The sequence below is a fragment of the Ipomoea triloba genome, chromosome 13 (genome assembly GCF_003576645.1).
Source record: "Ipomoea triloba cultivar NCNSP0323 chromosome 13, ASM357664v1".
NCBI lineage: Eukaryota > Viridiplantae > Streptophyta > Magnoliopsida > Solanales > Convolvulaceae > Ipomoea > Ipomoea triloba.
The window spans coordinates 583,511-607,296 of record NC_044928.1 but is presented as its reverse complement, the minus strand read 5'-3'; the positions used below and the strand labels follow the sequence as shown (position 1 = coordinate 607,296).

General features: G+C 34.9%; 4 protein-coding genes across 4 annotated transcripts; 1 reads left to right on the top strand and 3 right to left on the bottom strand.

Annotated features, from left to right (window-relative positions):
• Positions 1-1,647: 1,647 nt before the first annotated feature.
• Positions 1,648-2,130, bottom strand: LOC116002286 (transcriptional activator hap3-like). Its single transcript, XM_031242389.1, has one exon. It carries the CDS (start codon positions 2,128-2,130, stop codon positions 1,648-1,650), a length of 483 nt encoding a protein of 160 aa, XP_031098249.1.
• Positions 2,131-5,777: 3,647 nt separating this feature from the next.
• On the top strand, positions 5,778-7,190 carry LOC116000990 (uncharacterized mitochondrial protein AtMg00810-like; the record flags this gene model as incomplete). The annotated part of the gene is made up of 2 exons (XM_031240876.1): positions 5,778-5,982; positions 6,253-7,190. Coding segments are annotated over exons 1-2 (1,143 nt in total), but the record flags the coding sequence as incomplete, so codon positions are not given.
• Positions 7,191-10,661: 3,471 nt separating this feature from the next.
• On the bottom strand, positions 10,662-11,210 carry LOC116002283 (transcriptional activator hap3-like). Its single transcript, XM_031242385.1, has one exon. The coding sequence runs from the start codon at positions 11,208-11,210 to the stop codon at positions 10,662-10,664; it is 549 nt and encodes a 182-aa protein (XP_031098245.1).
• A 9,321-nt stretch (positions 11,211-20,531) lies between these two features.
• LOC116000998 (probable xyloglucan endotransglucosylase/hydrolase protein 23) lies at positions 20,532-22,284 on the bottom strand. The gene is made up of 3 exons (XM_031240892.1): positions 21,932-22,284; positions 21,609-21,802; positions 20,532-21,042 (listed from the first exon to the last, which is right to left on the bottom strand). The coding sequence occupies exons 1-3, from the start codon at positions 22,220-22,222 to the stop codon at positions 20,649-20,651; spliced, it is 879 nt and encodes a 292-aa protein (XP_031096752.1). The 5' UTR covers positions 22,223-22,284; the 3' UTR covers positions 20,532-20,648.
• Between the last annotated feature and the right edge of the window lie 1,502 nt (positions 22,285-23,786).

Sequence of the window (23,786 nt, the reverse complement as noted above, 5' to 3'; positions counted from 1 at the left end):
CAAGTTAACTACACATGATAAACAGCACCAATGGAGCCTAAAAAAGGCCTACACAATTCAAAATGCTACTAGCAAAAGTGTCCCCCCAAAAAAAAAACAAAAGCCATAAGAAAGGTGTTTATACATACATAGTTTATTGGCCCTAACCAATTTAACACGTACAAGTACGTATTTGCAATTATACAACCTAAAGTAAGACTGGCATGACCACAATATATATATATATATATATATATATATGGAAAAAAATACCAATGGGGTACAAAAAAAAAAGGCTTTGACAAAATGTTGCTAGCAAAGTCTAAGAAATGTGTTCGTTCATAGTTTATTAGCACCAACCAACTCGTTCAAGTATTTGCTCCTAAAAAGTTAAAGGGTGTTATTCATTGTTATTTTTAATACCAATAAATGTGATGCGGTTTATATACACACTAGTTAATATAGTAAGCAAATTGAGATAATCTCGTTTGAAGTGAAAATTAAATTTGATTCATATACTTCATTAATTAACTTAAATTTAAATTTCAACCAATCTAAACTGGTGTGTTCAAATATAGTAAAAAATATGATTAATTATTGCATATACAAATAAATAACCAACCAAAAAAAAAAAACAGGAATAATTAGGAAACTTTTATGTGGTAAAAATAAAAAGTAAAACTAATAGCATATGGAAAGCTGACATGAACTCAGCCTAGGTGGAGCTAAATGCCATGCAAATTGCCAACTCACACTTTTAAGTTGTTCAGTTCCTTGCACTTGAAGGTTACGCAGAAGCAATGTTATCTTCATTTGAATGTAACTAATGTAACTAACAAGCATGAGAAATAATGTTCTTCTTCCGTTTTAATCGTTAGATTATGCTCTACTTTCTTTATTTAGTTTTCTTAAGGAAAGATTCTACTCATTTTTATTTTGTTTTGGTTCTTAATCTTTGGCAAGACACAAGGAAAAAAGAGAGATCAAAGGCCCTTTTTCTTCATTTTCGATCATCTCTAGTATTTCGTTTTGGTTGTTAATAATTTTCGGCAAGACACAAGGAAAAAAGAAAGATCAAAGTACTTTGTACTTCATTTTGATCATCTCTAGTATTTAGTTTTGGTTGTTAATAATCTTCCGCAAGACACAAGGAAAAAAAAGAAAGATCAACGTCCTTTTTTCTTCATTTCGATCATCTCTAGTATTTTGTTTTGGTTAATAATCTTTGGTAAGACACAAGGAAAAAAGAAATATCAAAGTACTTTGTACTTCATTTTGATCATCTCTAGTATTTCGTTTTGGTTGTTAATAATCTTCGGCAAGACACAAGGAAAAAAGAAAGATCAAAGTCCCTTTTTCTCCCCATGTTTATTGGTTTTGTTTTCCTTAAATCTGCTTTATTTTTAATAGTAATTATTAGTATCCCTGATGATGAACTACAAATATACTTTTGAAGCAAATGAATATGTAATCAAATTTCATTAAAATAAGCCTTCAAGTATATTTGTTTACAACGAAAGAAGACTGAAAAATAAAAGCAAAAAGACTCAACAAACTTCCAATAATCTATAGTCTTCTATCAGTACACAATATCACCATACCAATTCAATTTCCAGAACGTATCAATAACACCACACCAATCAATATATGATATTCATAACTCACATTTCATACTCCGCCGAAGGAGGGGGAAGAGGAGGAGGAGGCGGAACCACCGGCGCCATCGTTCATCGGTCCGGCAGCAAACCCCGGCACCGGAAAACCCAGAATAAACGGTACTTGCTGGACTGGCGGCGGCGGCAGGGGGTGGGTGGACGCACGGCCGTGCACGTGCTTTGCACGGTAGTCAGTTATGAAATCAGTAAGCTCCTCGGCGTAGCTTCCCAAACCGAGCGCTCTCATCGCCCAGATTAGATCCTCGGTGGTCACCGTCTTGCGCCTCTCCTGCTTGGCGCGCTCGTTCGCCTTGGCGGTGACGTAGTGGATGAACTCCGTCACGCATTTTTGCACCGTCTCCTTCGCTTCCTCGGCGATCCGAGCCGATCTCTGGATAGCCTCCCGCATGATTTTGAGGACGGTCGACAACGGAATGTCGTTTTGCGCCGTGCGCCTCCGTTGCGGACCGGCCGCCGCCGCATTGTCGGCGTTCATGTTAGCGTTGTTTTCACCTGCGCGCATTATATTCAACAACAACGTTAAATTTAACAAAACAAAAACTACAAACTATGTTTAATATATATAACTAAATTGCACGGCCAAATGAAAATAAGCCTACCGGCGTTGCTCATTATATTCAAGCTTGTGAAGTATACTAAGGAGATGAAGGTGAAATAATGAATAGATGGATGCTAATAATTAGTAAGGAAGCATCCATATATATAGAGAGGGAGGAGGAGAGCGCACGCCAGTCGCACAGGCATTACACGGACTTAATAATTAACACGCTAGATTAATACACAGTATTTTTAACACGGACTTAACACACTGCTTCAGTAAACAATATTAAGAAGAAGAAGAGGAGGATCATCACACTTTTAGGTTGTTCAGTTCCTTGCACTTGAAGGTTACGTAGAAGCAGTGTTGTCCTCATTTGAATGTAATTACCAAGCATGAGAAATCATGTTCTTCTTCCGTTTTAATCCTTAAATTATGCTCTACCTTTTCATTATAAGCAGCATTTCTTTATTTAGTTTTGGTAAGGAAAGATTCTATGCATTTGTATTTTGTTTTGGTTGTTAATCTTTGACAAGACACAAGGAAAAAAGAAAGATCAAAGGCCATTTTTCTTCATTTCGAGCATCTCTAGTATTACGTTTTGGTTGTTAATAATCTTCGGCAAGATACAAGGAAAAAAGAAGATCAAAGTACTTTGTACTTCATTTTGATCATCTCTAGTATTTCAGTTTTGTTGTTAATTAATAATCTTCAACAAGACACAAGGAAAAAAGAAAGATCAAAGTCCTTTTTTCTTCATTACGATCATCTCTAGTATTTTGTTTTTGTTGTTATTAGGACTCTACATAATAGAGTCATACTATAAGTCTCAGTCCTAGTTTACTTATGATTCTCAGTCCTAGTTTACTTATGATTCTCTTGTATATATACTCTTGTATTCCTACAGTTATATTTGGTGAACTCTAATACAAACATAATTGTTCTCATCTGGTATCAGTCGCTAGGGTTTCGTTCTTGTTCCCATGGCTACGAATGACGGCTCTGCCTCTGAGCGGACCGTTTCAGATGTTGCTGTGAGTTCTGCGGCGCCGGCTCCCGTGTCGTCGCTCTCTTCTGCTCATCACTACATTAGCATCAAACTCAACCACCGCAATTTTTTGTTTTGGCGTACTCAGGTTCTCCCGTTTCTACGTGGCCATGATCTCATTGATCTTGTTGATGGATCGTGTCCTTGCCCGGAGGAGTTCCTCCCTGCCGTGTCTGCTGCTACCTCGTCCGCTGCTGCTGCCCGCGTTCAGAATCCGGCGTTTGTTGCGTGGTCTCGCCGTGATCAAGGGTTGTTGTCTCTCCTGGTTTCTTCGCTGTCCGAGGAGGTGCTCTCCATCGCCGTCGGCTGTAGGACATCGAAGGAGTTGTGGGATGCCATTGAGCAGTCCCTCGCTTCCGCCTCTCAATCCCGCCAACTTCACTTGCTTAGCCAACTCCATGGTCTCCGGCAAGGAGATTCGTCGACGGCGGAGTATCTCGGGCGAGCTCGGCTTATTGTTGAAGATTTAGCTCTCGCCGGCCGGAAGGTAACGCTGGAAGAACAGAACCTGTACGTGTTCCGCGGCCTTCGACCGGAGTTCAAGGGTGTCACCTCTTCGCTGGCGGTTCGAGGACATCCGGTGACGCTCCTTGAGCTTGCTGACTTGCTGGGCGCGCAAGACTTCATCGCCGGTGATGATTACGCATTGCCTGGAGGTGCTGCACCGGCGGCTTTCGCTGCTCAGGGAGGTCGCCAGTCGCGTGGTCGTGGAGGAGGCCGTTCGGCTGGCGGAGCACCGTTCGGTCGTGCTGGTTCTAGTTCTGCTCGCGGTCGCGGAGGTTCTGCATGGCGCGGCGGCGGCGGTTCTGGTCGGCAGTCACGTGGCGGTGGGAGAGGCCGTGGCAGAGGCTCTTCCATCCAGTGTCAAATTTGCGGTTCATTTGGTCACTCGGCTTTGTCTTGTTACAAGTTGCCTTATGTGGTTTCTCCGCAAGCGAATTTTATTCATCAGGGTGATTCGGCGAATAACGTGACTGCTCATACCTAGTTGCCTGACACTGGTGCAACACATCATGCCACACCTGATATAGCTGCCCTCTCTACTTCTGAAGAATATGGTGGTAACGACACTTTACGTGTTGGTGACGGTACGCCTTTACTTATTAGTAACGTGGGTCATGCTTCTATTTCTACGCCTTCTAGGTCTCTTAAGTTGTCTCATATTTTACATGTTCCCCGTCTTTCTGCCTCTTTATTATCCGTTCAGCGCTTTGCGTCGGATAATCAGGTGTTTTTTGAGTTTCACCCTTCCTTCTTTATTGTGAAGGATATTCGGACCAAGGAAATTCTTTTGCGGGGCAATAGTTCCGGTGGGCTCTATGCCTTGCCGGTTCCTTCTGGTTCACCTTCCGCGTTTATTTCTGCTCGTGCTTCGGCGTCTACGTGGCATGATCGTTTGGGTCATCCGCATCAGCGTGTTTTACATCGAGTCTTGGAGTCTTGTTCTGTTAGTGAGTCGAATAAAACTTCTCATACTGTGTGTTCTGCGTGTCAAATGGGTAAATCTGCACGTTTCCCATTGCCACGTGTTGTCTCTTTTAGTTCGAATGTGCTAGATTTAGTTTATACGGACATTTGGGGCCCTGCTCCTGTACTCTCTTCTGAGGGTTATCGTTATTTTGTTTTATTTGTGGATGACTTTTCTCGTTATACTTGGTATTTTCCTATGAAATTAAAGTCAGATATATATTCTGTTTTTGAGCGTTTTCGATGTTTAGTTGAACGTGCCTTCAATCGTAAAATCAAAGCTGTTCAATCTGATTTAGGGGCTGAGTATAAAAAGTTACATTCTGTTTTTGTTCAGCTTGGTATTAGTCACAGGCAATCTTGTGCGTACACACACGAACAGAATGGTCGTGTGGAACGGAAGCACAGGCATGTGGTTGAAACCGGGCTAGCACTTATGGCTCGTGCCTCTGTGCCGTCTCGGTTCTGGCATTTTGCTTTTGAGGCTGCTGTTTTCCTTATTAACAAAATGCCCTCGCATACTCTCCATAACTCTAGTCCTCATGTCTTAGTGCACAGATCTCAGCCATCATATTCGTTTCTTCGTGTCTTTGGCTGTCTGTGCTATCCGCACTTACGGCCATATAATCGTCATAAACTGTCTTACAGGTCTTCTCCATGTGTCTTTCTGGGCTATCCTGATTCGTTTCGGGGTTATAGGTGCATGGACCTGCGTACTAATAAAGTTTTTGTGTGCCGTCATGTGCGGTTTGATGAAGCTGTGTTTCCTTTTGGTGCTAAGTCTGTTTTGCAGGCTCCATCAGAATCTATTGCACGACCTTGGGCTGAATCTGTTTTTCATCCTGTGGCTGATCCATCTGTGGTAGCTCCCTCGCCTCCTGCTGATGTGGCTCAGAAGAGGCCTCGTGGTCGGCCACGTGGTCGTACTGTGCGTCCCACGGAGAGGTCTCACTCCATGGCCACTAGGAGTCGGTCTGTGGCTCCGGTTGCGGGTTTGACTGTGCAAGTTTCCTCTGTTGATCCTACTTGTTATACTCAGGCAGTCAAACACTTTGAATGGAGGGAGGCAATGGATCAGGAGTTCAATGCCTTGTTGCAGAATCAGACATGGTGCTTGGTTCCTCCCACTGCGTCTATGAATATTATTGGCTGCAAGTGGGTGTTTCGCACGAAAAGGAAGGCTGATGGATCTGTTGAGCGCTACAAGGCCAGGCTCGTGGCTAAAGGGTTTAATCAGGTCCCGGGTCAAGATTTCTTTGACACTTTCAGCCCGGTGGTTAAACCTACTACAGTCAGGTTGTTGCTCTCTCTTGCTCTTTCTTCTGGTTGGCTAGTCAGGCAATTGGATGTGCATAATGCATTCCTTAATGGTAATCTTACAGAAACTGTTTACATGCGTCAGCCTCCGGGGTATGTTGATTCTCAGCACCCTGATCATGTTTGCTTGTTGAAACGCTCCCTGTATGGTTTGAAGCAGGCTCCCCGGGCTTGGTTCACTCGTTTGCACACTTTTCTGTTATCTGCTGGTTTTAATGCCTCTAAAACTGATGTTTCGTTATTTTATTATTCTCGTGGATCGGCTACTGTTTACCTGCTTGTTTATGTGGATGATATTCTTGTTATGAGCAATGAGCATGGTGCATTGGAGGCTTTGCTCTCCAAGCTCTCTAGTACTTTCAAGATTAGAGATCTTGGTGAGCCTGGGTTTTTCCTTGGGATTGAAACAGTCAAGTGTGCAGATGGAGTGTTGCTTTCTCAGCGCAGGTATATGACTGACATACTTAAACGAGCTGGTATGACAGACTGCAAACCTGTGTCTACACCTACTACGACTTCAAAGACAATATCTACCTGTACAGATCCATATGATGATCCCACGCAATACCGGAGCATTGCAGGTGCACTACAGTACCTAACTATCACGAGACCAGATTTATCCTTTGCAGTTAATCTGCTTTGTCAGCACATGCATGCTCCAACCACTGCACACTGGGAACAACTGAAACGTGTGTTAAGGTATGTTAAAGGTACTATGTCTTTGGGTTTGCGATTGAGAAAGTCAAGTTCAGGTGAGCTTCATGCATTCTCGGATTCTGACTGGGCTGGTTGTCCTACGGATAGAAAGTCTACTAGTGGGCATGCTGTGTTTCTTGGAACCAATCTAGTGTCCTGGGTATGCAAGAAACAAAGGACTGTTGCTCGATCTTCTACTGAAGCAGAGTACAAGGCTCTTGCAGATGTATGTGCTGAAGTTCTGTGGATCCTCTCTTTGCTGCGAGAAATAGGAATTTCACCTCTTCCAGTGCCCAAACTTTGGTGTGACAATCTTGGAGCTACTTATATGTGTGCTAATCCTATTTTTCATGCTCGCACAAAGCATGTCGAAATTGATTATCACTTTGTGAGAGACAGAGTAGCTGCAGGAGACATTCAGGTGCACTTTATTTCTACTAAGGATCAGCTAGCTGATATTTTCACCAAGTCACTCGCAGGTCCCCGGTTCTGCTTCTTACGTGACAAGCTACAGGTTACTTCCATACCATCCGCTTGAGGGGGAGTATTAGGACTCTACATAATAGAGTCATACTATAAGTCTCAGTCCTAGTTTACTTATGATTCTCAGTCCTAGTTTACTTATGATTCTCTTGTATATATACTCTTGTATTCCTACAGTTATATTTGGTGAACTCTAATACAAACATAATTGTTCTCATCGTTGTTAATTAATAATCTTCAACAAGACACAAGGAAAAAAGAAAGATCAAAGTCCTTTTTTCTTCATTACGATCATCTCTAGTATTTTGTTTTAGTTGTTAATAATCTTCGGCAAGACACAAGGAAAAAAGAAAGACCAAATTCAATTTTTCTTCATTTTGAACAAACTAGTATTTGATTTTGGTTGTTAATCTTCAGCAAGACACAAGGAAAAAAGAAAGATCAAAATCTTTTTTTCTCCCCATGTTTAATGGTTTTTTTTTTTTCATTAAATCTGCTTTATTTTTAATAGTAATTATTAGTATACGTGATGATGAGTTATACGCGCAAGGGCGGACACTGAAATTTTATCCATGGGAGCAAATATTAAAACAAAAGAGAGATAGTTTATAAAATAAAAATAAAACATTTAGGAAGTATAGTCATAAATATTGTTGGATATTCCCACCAAAAAAAATAAATATTGTTGGATATAAACGAAAAATAAAACACATAAAAACTTTATAAAAATAATCATAACAAAATATTAAACATAATTACTTGGATAAAATGATTCGAATATAAAATATATTACAAATCACAAATCTCATTATTGATATAAATATTAAAACAAAAGAGATAGTTTAAAAATAATAAATAAAACACTTATGAACCAACACTTATGAACCATAGCCACAAAAGAGATAGTTTAAAAATAATAAATAAAACACTTATGAACCATAGCCACAAATGTTGTTGAATCTAGATGAAAAATAAAAAATCTATTGAAGCACAAAGACTCAACTGAGACTCAATTTCACTCCCATAATCCATGTGGGAGTGTAAACCGAGACACCGAGTGCCACTAGACCATAAGGTCTTTGGCCTCATTAACAATACTAAATCTTATTTTGTATCTTCCATTCCTTCAAAAGATAAAATAAATATTTTTTTAGTCTGCCCTAGAAATTAAAATTGTTACTCAAATTATTTTATCTAATTGATTATCTTTCATATGTTTAATATTTTTGTCATACATATTTTTGGTTGTCTTTAGTCTACCTTAGAAATAAAGAGTTTTCTAATAAAATACAAGTCTTAAATATTTTGCAAAAAGGACTCAGTCAATATTGAATTTTTTTTAAATGATGTGTCTATCTTCTCCTTCACTACCCGTGTATAGCATCTATACATGGGTGGGCGGTGCATCAAATATTAATCCAAAATAAAAACTATAAACTATGTTTAATATATAACTAAATTGCATGGCAAAATGAAAATAATCCTACCGGAGTTGCTCATTATACTCTAGCTTGTGAAGTATACTAAGGAGATGAAGGTGAAATGAATATATGGATGCTAATGAGTAAAGAAGCATCCATATGTATATAGAGAGGGTGGAGGATCGCACGTCAGCCGCACAGGCATTACACGGACTTATGAACATAATTAATAGACAATGTTTTTAACACGGACTTAACACACTCTGGTTCAGTAGACAATATTAGAAAGAATAAGAGGGAGGATCATCACATTTTTCTTTACGCTCGATCACATTGAAATCGTTTACTTACATTCGTTAAGTATATATATACTTGCATTATATTATTCAGATTCAAGGGGTTGATCGAAAGATAAATATGCGATGATAGGAAGGAATATTAACAAGATAAATTCTTTATTTTTATGAAACTTTGGATTTAAAAAAAAATAAAGAACATGTATTTACTTGTACAATAATGTCATATGAAATCCTTTGAGTATTGATTTTGTTATGTTTAGTCCTTCAAGTTAACCATGCACGACAAATTAAACAACACCAATGGGGCCTAAAAAAAAGCCTACACAAAATGCTACTAGCTAAAGTGTCCAAAAAAATGAAAGCGGTAAGAAAAGTATTCATATATACATAATTATTGGCACTACCAATTCAATTTGTACAAGTATTTGCAGTTATACAATCTAGAGTAAGAATGACATCACTTGACCTTGACCAGAATATATATGGGGCAAAAAACACCAATGGGGTCCAAAGAAAAAAAAAGGCTTAGACAATATGTTACTAGCAAAGTGTAAGAAATGTGTTAGGTTCATTCATATATAGTTTGTTAACTAAACTGATGTGTTTGAATATAGTAAAAAAAATATGATTAATTATTGCATATACAAATAAATAACCAATCACAAAAAAAAAAAATTAAAAGGAATAATTAGGAAACTTTTATGTGGTAAAAAAATAGTAAAACTAATGGCGGAAAGCTGACATGAACGCAGGCTAGCTAGGTGGAGCGAATGCCATGCAAATTGCCAACTCGGAGTCAGACACTTTAGGTTGTTTAGTTTCTTAGACTTGAAGGTTACGTAGAAGAAGCGTTGTCCTTGTTTGAATGTAACTAACAAGCATGAGAAATTCTGCTCTTTCTTTTCATTATATGCAGAGTTTCTTTACTTTGTTTTCATAAGAAAAGATTCTACGCATTTGTATTTCATTTTGATTGTTAATCTTCGGCAATATACAAGGAAAAAAGAAAGATCAAAGCCCCTTTTTCTTTATTTCGATCATCTTTAATATTTCGTTTTGGTTGTTAATCTTCGGCAAGACACAAGGAAAAAAGAAAGATCAAAGTCCCTTTTTAATTTCTTCATTTTGATCATCTCTGATTTTTCATTTTGATTGTTAATAATCTTCGCAAGATACAAGGAAAAAAGAAAGATCAAAGTACTATGTACTTCATTTTGACCATCTCTAGTATTTCGTTTTGGTTGTTAATAATTTTCGACAAGACACAAGGAAACAAGAAAAATCAAAGTCCATTTTTCTCCGGATGCTTAATGGTTTTGTTTTCCTTAAATCTGATTTATTTGAGGCAAAGGAATATGTAACCAAATTTCATTAAAATAAGCCTTCAAGTATATTTGTTTACAATGAAAAATCAAAGCAAAAAGCAAGCTTCCAATAATCTACAGTCTTCCATCAGTACACAACATCACCATACCAATTCAATTTCCAAAATATACCAATAACACCACACCAATCAATATATGATATTCATAACTCACATTTCATACTTCAAAAATAATTCACTCCAAGAATGAATCCAATATAATACAAAATCCAAAATACCACATAACCATAAATTATTCCATAAAATTCAATAATAAAAATACCATACCAGAATGTAGATCTAAAGATTGTAAACCCAAGCACACAATATATTTCACCATGCATGCATTGCATGCATGGGAAGGAAATGGTATCTCAACCGTTAAAGTTGGTAGGTGGGTATGAGGGATCAAAAAAATAGTCACCGCCGAAGGAGGGGGAAGAGGAGGAGGCGGAACCACCGGCGCCGTCGTTCATCGGTCCGGGAGCAAACCCCGGCACCGGAAAGCCCTGCATAAAAGGCACCTGCTGGACTGGCGGCGGCAGGGGGTGACTAGCCGCACGGCCGTGCACGTGCTTTGCACGGTAGTCAGTTATAAAATCAGTAAGTTCCTCGGCGTAGCTTCCCAAACCGAGCGCTCTCATCGCCCAGATTAAATCCTCGGTGGTGACCGTCTTGCGCCTCTCCTGCTTGGCCCTCTCGTTGGCCTTGGCGGTGACGTAGTGGATGAACTCCGTAACGCATTTTTGCACCGTCTCCTTCGCCTCGTCGGCGATCCGAGCCGATCTCGGGATAGCCTCCCGCATGATTTTGAGCACGGTCGACAACGGAATGTCCTTTTGCGCCGTGCGCCTCCGTTGCGGACCGGCCGCCGCCGCATTGTCGGCGTTCATGTTTGCGTTCGTGTTGTCGTCGGCGTTCATGTTAGCTTCTCAAGTATAGGTATGCTATGATGAAGCTAAGGTGAAATGAATATATGGATGCTAACTAGTAACGAAGCATCCATATATATAGAGAGGGAGGAGGAGGATCGCACGACACTCGCACGGTCTTTACACAGACTTATTAACATTTTGGTGGACAATATTCTTAACACACTTGTTCAGTAGACAATATTAAGAAGAAAAAGAGAGGATGGAGGTTACGTAGAAGGAGCTGAGCAGTGCTGTCCTCGTTTGAATGTAACTAACAAGCATGAGAAATCATGTTCTTCTTTCATTTTTAACCCTTAAATTCTGCTCTACCTTTTCATTATAAGATGTATTTCTTTATTTAGATTTAGTAAGGAAAGATTCTATGTATTTGTATTTTGCTTTGGTTGTTAATCTTCGTCAAGACACAAGGAAAAAAGAAGGATTAAAGTTCCCTTTTCCTCCTTTTGATCATCTCTAGTATTTAGTTTTGGTTGTTAATCTTCGGCAAGACACAAGGAATAAAATAAGATCAAAGTCATTTTTTCTTCGTATCAATCATCTCTAATATTTTGTTTTGGTTGTTAATCTTGGGCAAGACATAAGGAGAAAAGAAAGATCAAAGTCCATTTTTCTTCATTTCGATTATCTCTAGTATTTCGTGTTGGTTGTTAATCTTTGGCAACACACAAGAATAAAAAGAAAGAGCAAAGTGTCATCTTTTTCTTCATCTCTAGGGCTCATACAGTGCTATTTGCACTTCCCACGGATCTATACCAATGTTTAATGGTTTTGTTTTCCCTAATTTATTTATAGAATATATATATATATATATATATATATATATATATATATATATAATCCATAATATATAGTTAAATAAGTGCCATGCAACCTGAAGAAATTTACATAATAATGCAAGAAAGAAAATGTCTGGAGGTGGAGGGGGGAGGGCGGGTTGAAGGGTGGGTAGGCTTAGCCCTTAGGAAGAACATAATAATATAACAAACCATAAAACATGTTCAATCCCTTAGGAAACATAATCATAAATATTGTTGGATAGAGACATAAAATAAAATACATCAAAATTTTATAAGAATAATCATAACAAAAAATATGAAACATAATTATTTTGATAAAATAATTCTAATATAAAACACATTATAAATCACACATCTTTGTATTAATACATAATAAATGTAGGCAGACTAAATCATGTTAAGGGTTCCTTCAAACAAAAAAAAAAATCATGTTAAGGGCATATTTGAACCCAAGAACTCTCCTAAACTACATGCATGCTTTAGCCGTCGGTGCACATTTACAAGTAAAAAGTGCAAGTAAAATCACTTACCAGTGCACCTATTTTCACTTACAAGTGCAAGTAAATTATTTTTTTGAAAACAATCGTGTACCTAGGTGCACCTAATTATAACGATAGGTGCAATTAGTTATAACGTTACGTGCACTTAGTATTGTTGTTCAGTGTATATTTTACTTGCACCTGTAATACATTTTACTTGCACTTGTAATACAATTTACTTGCACTTAAGTTCACTATATGAAACTGCTACTTGCACTTCTAATACATTTTACTTGCACTTATAATATATTTTACTTGCACTTCAATGTTCAATTATTTATGAAAATGTCACCGTATTTTTTAAAAGAATCAGTGTTTGTGATCCGTTAGATCTGGACATATGGACGGATGACATGCGCTCTAACTTCTCTCCTTGGAGAGTAGTTCATACCTAAACGCAGTCATATATATATATATATATATATATATATATATATATATATATATATATATATGTATAGTTCTCCCGGGAAGGTCGGAGACGAAGATCAGAGGTATCCGTTTTTTTTTAAAATTAATTATTTAATTTAAAATTATTTCAAAATATTATTTTCAACATCGGTAACCGGAAAATCAGGTAAACAAGTTATTTTGGATTAAATTGCATTAGTCTGGTTCGTTCAAAATCTCAATTGCATTTTTTTAGTTCAATGGCCTAATTGGACTTTAGTGTGCAGTTCATAGCCTATTTAACCTTTATTCCTAAGGCTATTTAATTACATATCATCAATCAACCAAGGCATCTAAATGAATAATTAATTATTTAATTTCTTTTTTTAGAGAAATAAATAATAAAAGAAAATGAATATAAATAGGATATTGTGTTTACTTGCACATTTAAAGTAAATACAATCAATCAATAATTGATCAAAAGTCTCCTGTGGATCGTCGGTGGTGACCGTCTTACGCTTCTCCTGATGATGGTGAAATGAATAGATGGAGGCTAATTAGTAAGGAAGCATCCATATATATAGAGACGGAGGAGGATCGCACGTCACTCGCACGGTCTTTACAACCATTATACAAGTTTAACACACTAATTCAATAGACAGTATTTTTTTAATAGAAGCTTAATACACTTGTTCAGTAGACAATATTATTAAAAAGAAGAGAGGAGGATCACATTTTCCTTTATGCTCAATCACATTGAAATCGTTTGCTTAGGGCCGTTCCATTAAAAATATGGGCACTGTGTAATAGTTTAATTTAATTTGGACCTACATTATTTTTGTTTCTAAATGCAATCTAAATATAATAAAATAAAATTGCAATCTAAATATAATAGAGTAAAACAAGAAACACAAAGATAATAATAGAGAGATAAGAACATATATAGGGGAAGAGAGATTTTTTAACATTTAGATTTCGCTATACTGATACAAAGAGATATTTATTTATAAAGGTAAGAAGCATAATTAAAAAATAAAGACCTATGAAATATAAGGATAGAAGTCTAGAAGATCTAAAAAATCTCTATAAATAATATAATTGCGTCCAAATCCATATAGACTTCAAGTTATTGTATTTTATGGCAAAAGTAAAAAAGTAATAATTTTTTTGTCTAAATATAATGCATAAATATTCAAAAAAAGTAAAAAATATATTTCAAAATTTAATTTAAAAGTGAAATTTTCGTGCATATTTAAATAATAATTTATTCACCTAAATTTCGATGTCAATTACTTCTAAAAATTTATTTTCACTTACAATTAAGATAATTATGGATTATAAAAAAATATTTATCAAGTATAAAAATATTAAATTATATATAAAATATATTTTTTAAAATGGGCCCCCAAAAATAAGCAGTGCTATTTGCACTCCGGACGGATCTATACCAATATTTAATGGTTTTGTTTTTTCTAATTTATTTTTAATAGTAATTATTACTATATGTGATGATGAGTTATACGCAAGTGCTGATCCAGAAATTTTTTGATGGTGATGATGAAACCGTATTGTCCTGATTCCTGAACGTATTCTTTATCTGTGCTATTATTCCTGAATCTGATAGGCTAACCTTATATATGTAATTAGGAAAATAATTAGCATTATTATTATTATTATTATTATTATTATTATTATGGATAATATTACTCATCACCAACGTTAAATGCTAATTATATATTTTCTTAATTGCATATATAAGGTAATATACATTATTCTTGATGCAAGATCATCGCCAATCAATAGGTATCAGAATCTTCTCTTGAACTTTGGAATGAATTATCCAGATGATTTTTTCGTTGCAAGAATTGATGGGAAGGGGGAATACAACAAATATTTTAAGTTTCATAGGATGTGAAATCATCCTATGACAAAGGAAACCCAAGCACACAATATCATCACCATGCATGCATGGAAGGAAATGGTATCTCAACCGTCAAAGTTGGTGGGTGGGTAGGAGGATCGCACGACACTCGCACTATAGTCAGTTATAAGCCAGATAAATCTTCTTAACCATTAAGTAACATAAAAATTACGTAGAAGCAGTGTCGTCCTCGTTTGAATGTAACTAACAAGCATGAGAAATCATGTTCTTCTTTCATTTTTAACCCTTAAATTCTGCTCTACCTTTTCATTATAAGCTGTATTTCTTTATTTAGATTTCGTAAGGAAAGATTCTATGCATTTGTATTTTGTTTTGGTTATTAATCTTCGGCAAGACACAAAGAAAAAAGAAAGATTAAAGTCCTTTTTTTTTTTATTTTTTTCCTTTTGATCATCTCTAGTGTCATTTTGGTTGTTAAACTTCGGCAAGACACAAGGAAAAAAGAAAGATCAAAGTTCTATTTTTCTTCATTTTGATCATCTCTAGTATTTCGTTTTGGTTGTTAAACTTCGGCAAGACACAAGAAAAAAATAAAGATTAAAGTGGCTTTTTCTTCATTTCCATCATCTCTAGGGCACATACGGTGCTATTTGCACTTTGGACGGATCTATACCAACATTTAATATGGTTTTAATTTGTTTTCCCTAATTTATTTATAATGCTCCGTAGTAATTATTAATATATAAGATTGCGTTCTGGTGTGAACTACTCGCCTAGGAGAGAAGTTAGAGCGCATCTCATCCGTCCACGTGTATATATATATATATATATATATATATATATATATATATATATATATATAGTTCTCCCTGGCAGCCGGAGACAAAGGGTTCTCCTTTTTTTTAATTAATTATTTAATTTAAAAATATTTAAAAATATTATTTTTAACACCAGTACCCGAAAAATCAAGTAAAAAAGTCATTTTGAATTAAATTGCTTTAGTTTGGTTCGTTTAGGGACTTAATTGTATTTTTTTTTGAATTTAATGGCCTTATTGTACTTTGGTGCAGGTCAGTGTATTTAACATTTTTTCCTAAGGCTATTTAATTACATATCATCAATCAACCAAGGCATCCAAGGCTATTCAGGCTATTCACAGTTATGAGAACGAGCATTGCCCAATTTATAAAAAACCTAAACAATATATATAAAATCTAAAGTTTTAGCACCGCAATCCAATTCGGCCTCCGTGTTGTCGATGTTACAATGTAGTATCTACTAAAGCACAAAGAGTCAACAGATGCCTCCACTGAGACTCGAACCCACTCCCTTCCACATGAGAGTGTACACCGGGTGCTGCTTGACCACAAGGTCTTTAGTAGTAAAGAAGCATCCATATATATATAGAGAGGGAGGAGGATCGCACATCACTCGCAAGGTCTTTACACGACCATTACACAAGTTTAGCACATTAGTTCAATAGACAGTATTTTTTTAATAGGAGTTTAAAACACATGTTCGGTAGACAATATTAAGAAGAAGAAGAGAGGAAGGTCACATTTTCCTTTATGCTCAATCACATTGAAATCGTTTGCTTAGGACTGTTCCATTAAAAATTCGGGCACTGTGTAATAGTTTAATTAGGACCTTCATTATTTTTGTTTCGAGATGCAATCTAAATATAATAAAGTAAAATTGCAATCTAAATATAATAGAGTAAAACAAGAAAGATAAAGATAATAATAGAGAGACAAGAACATAGGGAAAGAGAGATTTTTTAATATTTAGATTTCGCTATAATGATACAAAGAGATATCTATTTATAAAGGTAAGAAATATAATTAAAAAATAATATTATTTACGTCAATGGAAAATAATATTCAGTTTTTTTTTCTTGTTAGATATAAAATGGCAAATAATATTGAAATTTTTTTCACAACTAATATAACTATAGTAGTCATTGAAACAAGAAATAATCACAGGGTAATTTTTTAAAAGGTTTACAAAATAATATACACAAATAATTTTATTTTGAGTACTATGGACTCTGTTATAATGCAGTATCTGTTCATAACTATTTTTTGAACCTACTTTTTTTTAGTACTACTGACTCTGTCAATAGGATGTGTATATTCGATTTTTACTCCCACTTACAAAATCTTAATATAAACACTTGTATTTAGATCAACGTGAAAAAAATAACTTATTGTCAATCACATAAGGGAGTAACATTTCGAGTCCATATAGTAAAACTCTTACGATTAATTCTCTCCACTTTGTCTGTAACATTTTGAGCAACTTTTTTTTTGTTAGATATAAAATGGTAAATAATATTGAAAGTTTTTTGATAACTAATATAACTATAGTAGTCATTGAAACAATAAATAATCACAGGGTCTAGTGGGATTCCCTGTGATTATTTCTTGTTTCAGTGACTACTATAGTTATATTAGTTGTCAAAAAAATTTCAATATTATTTTGCATGTATGTAAAGAAACAAATTCTATTAAAATGGTGAGAAACACCAGTGGTCTTGTGGTAGAATAGTCCCTTGTCACGCTATAGATCCAGGTTCAATTCCCATTGAAGGAAAAAATTGGGTTTGAGATATGGTTGATTGAAGTCAATAATTAGCGGGCATTAATCATTGATCATCCCCTTTATGCAATATGAGAAATGTTACTATTGTATTTAATTTAATGCTCCCAAGGTCCACATAAAATATGCTAAGGAAATGAGGAAATTACTTCTAAACTAGCTAAGGTTCGAACTTGGGCACAAAATGCAGAAATTTGGCTTAAATACTGTACAGAGGACATAGCATACGGCCTGTTACTGCTGAGCTTCTTAGGGCATACGAATTTCCAGCCTCCTTTTCGCTCCGCTGGTCCGGATCTCCTTGAGTGAATTCCCGGCTTCCAAAATCGTTCCTTTATGCTTCGAAAGACTTTCAAATGACTCGTTGCGACCAATTTATCTAAAGAAACAACAATTCACACAAACAAGTCATCGGTTCAACTCAAGCTAAAGCATTTTGTTATAAAAAAAATGGTTAAAGTATGGGGTGAAAAAGTGTTAAGAATCAAAAGTATCAATATATATATATATATATATATATATATATATATATATATATATATGCACACACACACACACACACAAACACACACATTGTTCCTTCTTCCAGTGCAAATTGTTATGTCATACAATGCACAATGTTATTTTTTTTTGAAAGAACATTTGATCATTAATGAATCACTAATTACTAATTTTAGTTAAATATTGTGATCTTTTATGATTTTGTGTTGAAGATAATGCCTTAAATTTAGTCTTTTCAATAGTTGTTTCATATTTTACTACTTACAGTGCACATAGAAAGTAAATTATTTGAGTACTAAAAGATACATTATTTTGTATAATGTATATTATGTATATAAATAATATACTTTTAATATATTAAAAATATATTTTTTTATGATCCACATAAAAAATATAATATTTTATATAATGTACATTCAATATACAAATAATATACTTTCAATATATTAAAAATATATATTTTTTATGATACACGTACATAAAAATTTGCCTAACTTTCAGCTTTCAAAGCTTATCCTTAACCCACTTGATTAAATATAGAGATCACTTCGGAGTTGGGACCCAAGTGTTTCTATTGGTTCATATTTTTCTAGGCCCAATTTATTAATGTATTATGTATCATGGGATGAAGTGTTTCTTTAGGCCCAACAATGGATGATACGGTTGTTATGCCTTTGATCCGGTTTCACCTTGCGGGGTAGACTATAGTTAGTTTTCACAATTTTAAAATTTTATTTATAATTTTAGAATTTTATGTTCAAAATTTTAGAATTCTATATTCACAATTACAGAACTTTATATTCACAATTTCATAACTCTATAGTCAACAGTATAACACAATTTTTTAATCTATATAACAAAATTGTGAATATAGAGTTTAAAAATTGTGAATATTGAATAATGAAATTTTGTATATTAAGATCTAAAATTGTAAATATAAAGTTCTAAAATTATGAACATAAAGTTCTAAAATTGTGAACATAAAATTCTAAAATTGTAAACATAAAATTTTAAAATTGTAAACATAGACCCTGATCCACCTTGCAAGGTAGATCCGGGTCTATAGCATAATATGCCTGGATGATAAGCTTGAATCAAGGCTTAATAATATATTGGTTGAATTGGTGTAAATTCAAGCATTATAACGTCAACGAACACTGATTATAGGCTATCAACTGAATGTAAAAGGTGCACTTTATTGAATAAAGAGTACGAGTGAACTTCTTAGAGTTTTAGGTAAAACTAGTATTTTGGCCCGTACGTTGCACAGAATGAATTTTTATAATATTTTAAGAATATTTGGATTGATATACAATTATGTAAATTATAACATCGAATATTATATAGCGCAATTGATTAAATTGGTTGGATCGATTATGTTTCCTAATGTTTTCCTTACTTGAATTAGAGCAAATTTTGTGAAGGGGGGAGGGGGAGGAGAGAAAATTAGGGGATGTTCTAGGAGTGGTTTTTTTGTGGGACCTGTAAAAATGAAGAAGAGAGGCCCAACTTTTGCACGTTTCGCACACAGACGCTGCCAAGAGGATTTTTCTTTGCACGTCGAAAGGATTTTTTTTCTTGCAATGCATTAGATTTTTTTTTTCTTCTTCTTCTTTTTCTTCTTTCTTTTCTCTCCCTCCTCTCTTTCTAGTTGACACCTCAAAAACCATCCCAGAAATCTCACTATTGAGGTTGCTCTTAGAGCATATACACTAGAAGACTTATAAAGATTTTTGGTACAATGCAAAAAAATAAGGGGTGATTTTTAATTGATATGGGAGGTGATATGGGGCCCACTTATTGAGAAAGGAAAGCAAAGCTGCACATTGAATTCGTGTCTCGGAGACGCAGCTGGCTGCTGGGCTGCGCAGTGTTCAGAATTCATTTTTTTTTTACTTTTTTTCTTTTTCTCTCTCTTCTCAATCCTAATGGCATCTAAAAAATTGTGTTAAAAGCCTCACTGATATAGATGTTCTTAGTAGCTCAGAGTTACTTAGAACAGAGTATTGATTCTTTTTGTAATCTTACAATGTGTTATTTATAGGATATAATCATATAAATGTGCTATTAGATGTTACATATATACAAATTAAATGGGGTGAGGACACATGTCTTAGAGCAGTTTTGCCTTAGTCGAAGTGAGATTAACAAGAATACAAAAATACATAAAAGTTGTAACGATATCTCCAAGCATTCTAGACCGGCCTCGAATAAAGAAGTAAGGTTAGGAAAGATACAACTTTAAACTTTCAAGTCCATCAGGCAATGTCGTTCCGAGCCCAACAACAACCCAATCACCTGAGCCAGTCTATTTACCTCAACAATACTTAAAACATAGCGTTGATTCAAGTGGAATGGGCCTGAGTGGTTTAAAAATATTAGCCTCATCATCTACTAACAACATTGTTTACATGTTGGTAATGTAACATGTCAATCCCAATGCAACTTTAATACATATAACACAGATGACATGCATAATGATATATAAAGAAGTGAATAAATAAAGTATTATTAAGTACGTATAACATGATTTATAGATAACTGATGTATAAATAACTTGAGAATATATTATTAAATTTATTATTTATATGGGCCCGGAATATAATAGAATAAAAACCTTAAATTTCTACTTACATGCATGCATAACAAGATTGAAAAACAAGAAAAGAGATATATATGATTACAAACATCATAATATAATAATGATTATTATTATTTATTAGTTGAGAGAGCATTCAGGTGGGAATCCTTGTGGGAAGCGTTTGGCATCAGTGCAATAGTTGTAAATCATGTAATTCTTCTGCACCCATTTGATCCTTTGTTGGCCAGAGATGTCTAGTGATTGGGAAAGCCATGGATTGGCAGAGGGGTTTTTGGTGCAAGAAGAAGTTGAAGCTGCAGAGCCCCAAACGCAGGCTTGGGCACTGTAATTCCTGTATGAGGCAATGAAGGGTGCCTGGCTCCAGTCTGTCTTCACTTGCCCTCCTCTTGTTGCCCAGTCTTCTGCATCCCACAGGCTTGAGTACATCCACATTGGTTGGTCCTTTGGAAATGGGATCCCACTTGCTTCCATGTTCTTAAATTGTCTAATTGGTGTCCCATCCACTGAAAATCTGCATATATATATAAGTCAACATTTAAGTTTGGAAAATTTTTACATTCTAGGCCCCACGTGTCACTAGTGTATTTTGTATCGAGTGCAATTATAGTTTTTATAGTTCATTAACACTAGCATCTTTTGTATTGGTATCACATATGATATGATGTATGTTTATACTTCAGATATAACAAGTATTGATAGTATTCGATACAACATGCATATATGATTTTATCATTCTAATATAAAAAATGACATAAAACACTCGTACTTTGTATTGGATATATACAATCATGCATGGTATGCCTAATTACACTGAATTTATGAGAATAATCATTGATAGTACGTAGTAAATTAAACACAACTCATAAAAATCTCAATCAAATTGGTCAGATGATTGACTTTATTAGTAACCACAATCTTATAAGTTATACTCCAAAAGAATATGTTAGCCTAGCTTCTTAATTGAATTGGTTTGAGCTGGTCAGTCAGTTTACACTAATATTGGCACAATAGAAATATGGTAAAGATGTAATGTGAAGATGCATGGGTATGTAATAATAAAAGAGTTTGCATACATACATGATGCTTAGTGGGTTCCATAAGATGGAGTAGGTATGGAAGTCCTTGGTGGGGTCAAACCAAAGGTAAAACTGCTGTTCTCTACCGCCCTTCCCCTGTGCGAACACATTTGTATGTAGAACATAGGGATCACCACTTAAGTTCCCAAGGAACTCAAAGTCAATCTCATCATGCGTTGATCCCAATGAAGACAGCTGCACATCCATTCAACGATATGATAGATAGATTAGACACCATATATATGTACTATACAGTAGAATATTCCAATCTTTCTTTAACTTTTAATTTTTTATTTTAATGAATAAAATTATGGGACGACTTACGTAGTATGTTGTCACAGTGCCGGCAGAGTTGCCGGGCACAAGTTTGATCTTCATATCAATCTTCCCGAACATATACTGATTTTTTGACCTGAAACCGGAGCCGTAAGCCCTGTCCAGGGACAACGTTAAAAGCTGCCCGTTTTCGAGTATTTTGCCGTGGTCTTGCCCCCAATTAAAACCAATCTCGTCGTTGAAGTTCCCGGCGACGCCAACCGACAACGTCGTCGTTAACAATAATATGAAAAAAGCAGCAACGCCGCCTCTGCAGCGTGTTGCTTCGAGGGTAGCCATGGAGGATTAATTGGTAGTTTGAATTGGTACGACACTTGGGAGGCAAGAGTCTTATTTGGAGATGGAGGAAAATGATATGTGAATATTTGTATGCATGGAGATGGCTAGCTTGCCCTTTATATAATACTCTCCTCTGGCTAATAAGTTATATTAGAGTAACCAATAGAAAATGTGTTAACTATATTATACCTAAGAGTTAGTGCGACGTTTCTATAATAAAATGTTGTACTCAACTCTTCAAATCGCCACTCAAATATAAGAATTATACATTAAAATTATAAATTTTAAGGTATATAATTGCATATTTATATATATACCTCGACTAGTTAACTAAAATCAGACATTAAAATTTTAAGTTTTTCTAAAGTATCTCCATGCTTATATATCAGCCAGTCATCAACTAAGATCACGCACCAAAATTATAAGCTTTAAGGTAGGTAAATATATATATACCTTGACCTTAAACTAGGATCATATATACACTAAAATTATAAAATTTAAGATTGTTTTATACTCAATTAGTCAACTAAAATTACCAAAACAATAGATTTTAAAATAATTTATGTACTCTCAGAACTCAAACCTAAAAACTTTGATTAAGTTGGGAGAGATTCACACTATTTTGTTCACACTTCATGGACGATACTTTTTTGACTTGAGAATAGTTATTTTGTCAAATATATTTAAATTAAACAAATTACAATCTTTAAGTTAAATTCATCACCAAGTTTTATTCATCAAAAGTCACACTTAATTATATCAACCAAAATAATTCAATTTGAAAATTGACTACCTTGAAATAATTTAGCAGTACAATGTAGGTTGCCTAAGGATTTGGTTACGTTATATACTAGGAGAGGAGTGGCGGGACCGGAACGTGGACAAAGTCTTTACATTGACCTATGTTCCTACAATTTAATTATTAACGTAATAATGATGAGAGTGTTTGGTAAATAGGTGTTAGATGATTGGATTAGTGGGTTAAATTAGTTATATTTGATTGATTATATAAAGATGTTTGGTAATTAGCTTAGATGATTGTTGATTATATGTAAAAATGACTTTCAAAAAATTAATTGAAAAAATTGGTTTGAGAAATTTTTTGAATTTTAACCTTTTGAAAGGTAATAAATAATTGTATTGATTATATATTATATCAACTTTTAAACAAAAGAGACTAAGTTAATTACTTGCAGATAATAAAATTAAATTATTTATTCCATATAGGAGTCGTAACACTTTGTAGTATTGCAAAAAGAAATTATATTATTGTGGAAGGGAAGATTGTACGTGAATGTTTCCCATATTTAGTGAGAAGATTAGCAATTGAGATATGGTCATTTATAAAATATTAAGATTCGACATCTTTGGGACAAAGACAAGAGAGTGAGAGGAATTTAATTTTAATTGATTGTAAATTGTAATAGTTTAGCCTTATTTTATTATTGTTGTTGTTGTTGTTAACAGATGTACCAAATTTACTAGACTGAAAGGGGTAACCGAGTTGGTGGAGCGTGATTCTCCCACATGAATATTACGAGACTAGTTCATTTTTGATAATACT

What these genes read in the sequence shown, in the direction of transcription:
- LOC116000998 (XM_031240892.1), bottom strand. Translation starts at nt 22,222, where the DNA reads ATGGCTACCCTCGAAGCAACACGCTGCAGAGGCGGCGTTGCTGCTTTT. An exon ending in GCACTGTGACAACATACTAC is followed by an intron (nt 21,803 to 21,931) that starts GTAAGTCGTCCC and finishes ATGGATGTGCAG; the next exon opens with CTGTCTTCATTGGGATCAAC. An exon ending in TGGAACCCACTAAGCATCAT is followed by an intron (nt 21,043 to 21,608) that starts GTATGTATGCAA and finishes ATATATATGCAG; the next exon opens with ATTTTCAGTGGATGGGACAC.
- LOC116002283 (XM_031242385.1), bottom strand. Translation starts at nt 11,210, where the DNA reads ATGAACGCCGACGACAACACGAACGCAAACATGAACGCCGACAATGCG.
- LOC116002286 (XM_031242389.1), bottom strand. Translation starts at nt 2,130, where the DNA reads ATGAACGCCGACAATGCGGCGGCGGCCGGTCCGCAACGGAGGCGCACG.